This window comes from Centruroides sculpturatus, unplaced genomic scaffold (assembly GCF_000671375.1).
Source record: "Centruroides sculpturatus isolate CEXI.00-Female unplaced genomic scaffold, Cexi_2.0 scaffold1269, whole genome shotgun sequence".
NCBI lineage: Eukaryota > Metazoa > Arthropoda > Arachnida > Scorpiones > Buthidae > Centruroides > Centruroides sculpturatus.
In genome coordinates, this window is record NW_019385472.1 from 85,127 (window position 1) to 89,828 (window position 4,702).

General features: G+C 36.0%; 1 protein-coding gene across 1 annotated transcript in view; it reads left to right on the forward strand.

Annotated features, from left to right (window-relative positions):
* LOC111639299 (double-stranded RNA-specific adenosine deaminase-like) overlaps positions 1 to 4,702 on the forward strand; it is a 124,133-nt gene that overhangs the window by 85,100 nt on the left and 34,331 nt on the right. Inside the window, exons 7-8 of the mRNA XM_023385147.1 lie at positions 640 to 822; positions 3,452 to 3,686. Of these exons, the coding sequence (XP_023240915.1) occupies positions 640 to 822; positions 3,452 to 3,686 (418 nt within the window). The remainder of the gene's footprint in view (positions 1 to 639; positions 823 to 3,451; positions 3,687 to 4,702) is intronic.

The window sequence follows — 4,702 nt, forward strand, 5'->3', positions numbered from 1 at the left end:
AACTTTTAATTTATTGTAACTTTATTATGATTATATATATGCTTTCCGCCGCCTGGCGCCACGCTACGGAGAGTTTAGGCGAACTATCGTCTGTACAGTATGTAAATTAGGTACCGTAAGTCTAATACAGTACTGTAATTTTATACATTTCTTGTGAAAGAAACATTTCTTATTCAACGGCGATAAAAATTATTCATATTAATGATGTCTCCAAAGTTCAGCGAAGTTTTCGCAGAAAAATAACATCAGAAATCGCGGCCACGGTTTGCTGAGTTGTTCCGCGACGAAAACAAGCTTGAGCAATAGTGATGTCGAATGGTGCACACTCGTAAATAATCCTACAATTTTTTGTTTATAGCGTAGCTTATACGGATTATTTCCCAAAAAAATATACGTATTTTGGAAATGTTGAGTCGGATTAGTCTAGAATCGATTAATTTTATGGAAGAAAACCTTTCAAACAGCCGTAGTCCGTAAACTTCACACGTGTCGGGCTGTGATTGGCTGTGATTCCTACAAAATCGGATTCATAAAGAACGGAACGTATCTACCGTCTTATAGGGGGATCTACTGTATACGTTTAATTAAGTCAGGGGGGTCGGAAATAGCAATAAAAAACTTAATTTTTTAAAAATATAGGTGAAGGTACCATTCCTATTGATATACAGCACAGGTTTCAGACCTGGGATGCTATTCTGACTGGTGAAAGGTTACGGACTATGTCATGTAGTGACAAAATAGCTCGTTGGAATGTTCTTGGTTTACAAGGTGCACTACTGAGTCATTTTCTGCAACCAATTTACCTAAGCTCTATTACTCTAGGTATGTAATAATACATTACTATGAATGTCTTTCTTTGTAGTTTTACTATAAATATTGGGTATGCAAAAGTTTTTTCTATCAGAAGGATAAATGAGAGTGGAAAGGATCATGAAGTATCAGGAAACCAGAACGCATTTATTCATGAAAATATTGGCCGTTTGCATCAATGACCTTTTGCCATTTTTCAGGCAACAGATGAATGCCCCTGTGATAGAAGGACTTGAATTTTGAGGTTAAAGAATGCAGAGATGAAATTTTCAATATTTGTAAGTGTGGTGAATCATTGTTGGGCTAGGGAATGTTGCTTAGAGCAGTGATGGCCAACTGGTGATCTGTGAGAAAACTTTAGTGGTTCATGGAGAAACTTGGATGTTGATCAACTCAAGGTTATGCAAAGTATTACAAAAGAAATGCAAAATACTTGCTTGCTTTTTTTTACTCATTGCGAGTTTTTTATTTGAATCTAAAATCAAACATGAAATGACTGTTATCAATAAATAACAATGTCAATAAATCATTAATAAATAATGCTGTGAGTGCAATATTGTCCTTTGTGGAAGAGCCAAGAATCATAGTTATTTCAAACAAGCAACAACAAACTTCACACTGATTTGTTATAATTAAACAAGTTAATTACATATTAAATATTAATATTAAAGTAAAATGGAACTTTTACGATTATTATTCTATAGATGTTTGTATCATTTAAAAAAAATGATGATGACAATCCACAAGATTCAAAATTGTGAGTTTTGTGGTTTATGAGGTCAGAAAGGTTGGCAAAGAGCAAAACAGATGAAAGTCTGATGAAGCAATATCCAGGGAATAAGCTGGATGTAGTAAAATTTCTTTCTTTAACTGATCAAGGGTTGCTCCTGTAGTGGCACTGACATCTTGTCTGCATTGTTGTGTAACAGGATGACTGGTCAGCATCTTTTACCTGCATGAGTGTTTTTGCTTGATTTTGACATTTAGTTTCCTCAACTGATTGCTGTACTGTTGTGCAGTAATTGTTTTGTTGGGTTGTAACAAGCTCAAAATACAATACTCCATGCATATCTCATCACACATATGTGAGATCACGCTGAGGGCTAAACCATCTTGTCATTGGGATGTTGAGGCCTGCTCACTCTTGTCTAAGGATGGACAAAAAATTGATATGTCGCCCAAATCTTTCGACTCGTTTGACCATCAGGGCTGACACCAGATAGTTACGAGGTTCGCACCCTATCACGAGTTTAGGATATAGTTTAATTAGGAGAGCTGATACGTTGATGAGTGGGGAGAGTCGCAGGTAAATCAAAGTAGCAGGGTGAAATTGTCCAGAGTTAGTTAATTGAGAGAGTAACCAAATTTAACTAATAACAAAGATTTACTAAATAAACTAAATCAACAAGATACACAATTCAAAATACAAATATAACTGAACGTAATTGAGTCTGACTGGAGTTACACTTCTAAATTGAGAGTATACTATTAAACCAAGAGAGAGAGTTTACATCAATTTAAACTTACTACCTTGACTGATGGTCCAGAAGGTTCTTCTACATGATGGAGTTCCTTGGTGAAGCTCTCAGACAAAAGAGGAATGAGAGAAAGCACAAATGAGAATCTGCAAGAGAACTCTATTCTTACGGAAGGTTCTTGGGGATCATTGACTGGCTTATCCTATGGCAATGTCATATTTCTGTTGACAGCCTGTTGTCTATGTGGCAAATTCGGACTTACGTTGACTGCATCTCATATGGCAATCTATTCTTTGGATGACTGTCATCTGTATGGCATATCTCTTCTTTCGTAGATTGAGTGTCTCCTATGGCCATGTCATATTTCTAATGACTGCCTGGAATGGTGGGAAAATTGCTCCTTTTATAGAAATTTCTGACCAATAGCATTAAAGGATTTAAAGTTGCTAACAGGATGTGCAGGGATGTGCACAAGGGTTAGCACCCAGATTGTTGTCAAAATTGTAGATGAGGTTTTGTGGGGAAGGAAGTTGATTTCTTTCTTTTGTAGAAAGTGTCAAATGTTTCTTCCTTTTTGGTAAACAATTCGAAAAAAACTAAATATATTTCCCAATTTTCCATGCTAATTAACTAAGAAAATCCTGATTCTCACACACACATTTTTTTTTTTTTTGTTTATATCCTGTTTTGCAGTGGATGTTGATGGCTGGCCTGTATTGATCCAGGATCATTTGCATACTATGTTGCCTTAATAGATCCATTTTTAATCCCTGATGATCACTTTCCATAAGAATTCTTTCATTGAAACTGCTGTAGCGACAACATGCATACACCCAATCATTGCCCAATATGATGATCCACTTACTAATCTTCTGGATTTTCTTGACTGTTGATTGATCCACTTCAAATTTTTTTGCCATTTATGTGATCATTTATGTGGCATCCTCTTACAACTGCACTTCAAGCTCCTTATCTGCAAACTCCTTTTGCCTATCTGCCTGTGGCTTTGCCCATTAGACCACCAAAATGTTGTATAATGGTAGTGACAGAAACTTTTGTCTACCCCTGATAGGAAATTTTTTACAAACATTTCAGATTATGTATTAATTGATATTGTCATTACAGTTTGTATATTAAGTTTCATTTATTATTTTTATTTGTAGGGAACTTGTATCACCACGGTCACCTTTCCAGAGCAATGTGCTGTCGTTTAATGGGAGATCCCCATCTGAATGATCTTCTCCCTGAAGGATACACTCTAATGCACCCTCATCTGGGTCAAGTTAGTGTGAAACCATCCCGGGAGACAGAAAAGACGAAGCCGCACAGTATCAACTGGTGTTTGGGAGATGAAAAACCAGAATTAACCAGTGGGGTAACTGGAATGTGTAGTGGAAAGTATGTATCTTTAAACATCCCTCTTATATTTTTCAGTGTTTAAATGAACCAGGGGCATGCCGTGACATTTGATGATAGGGAAGCTGTGTTTCTATAAGAAGCCGACTTCCAGGGGCAATCAGTTAATTCTTTCTTTAAATGTATTTTTAATAGATTATTTATCTGACGTACTTAATAAACAAGTTTAATATAATTACCTCTGTTATTAAATCCAATATATTCCATATGCTCTCTAAATGCCAATTCTTGCTTTGATAAAAACATATAACATCTAATAAGTTTGCACTTCACGCCGACGTATACTATTATTAGAACACTTACGTGCAGTGGTGTTACAGGAGTGGAATTCCCGATCCGGAAATTTTTCAACTTTTAGAGAGAGGTTTTTCCTCTCTCTAAAAGTTGAAAAATTACACCGCAAACCAAATCTAACCAATTACACCGCAACCAAATCTAAGAAGACTACTATGTAACGATAGGGATAAGTACCAGTTGAATGAAAAATCCGGTATCTACCAAATCCTGCTAAAGCACACACTAACTGGTGAAGAGATTAATTATATAGGAACTACTGCTAGAAAATTAAGTTCACGAATCCGCAAACATCAAGAAGACATCAAAAATAATAGGCCAGTCACGGAATTAGCAAAGAGAGTACTAGACCATAACTACCAGCCTCTATGGAACGAAACAAAATTACTAAAACGCTGCAACGAACCAAAGGAGCTATTTATTTGGGAGACACTCTTTATTTCTACTACTATACCATGCAACTCCCCAACTCTCAAGCTCCCACAAATTTGGATAACAGCATTCAAACAACTCAACCCAAGATAAAAATACTCCTTCGTTGCTTATATGCATATTTTGCGTTGGTGCGCATACTTGAACGAACTATGTTCATTAACAGACATTTCTAATGTTAATATTTATTTATCATCATTTCTTCGCGCTATGACGTAAGAACCTTTAAATAATATTCGAAAACCATAATCAGCCAAACCGTCGGAAATATC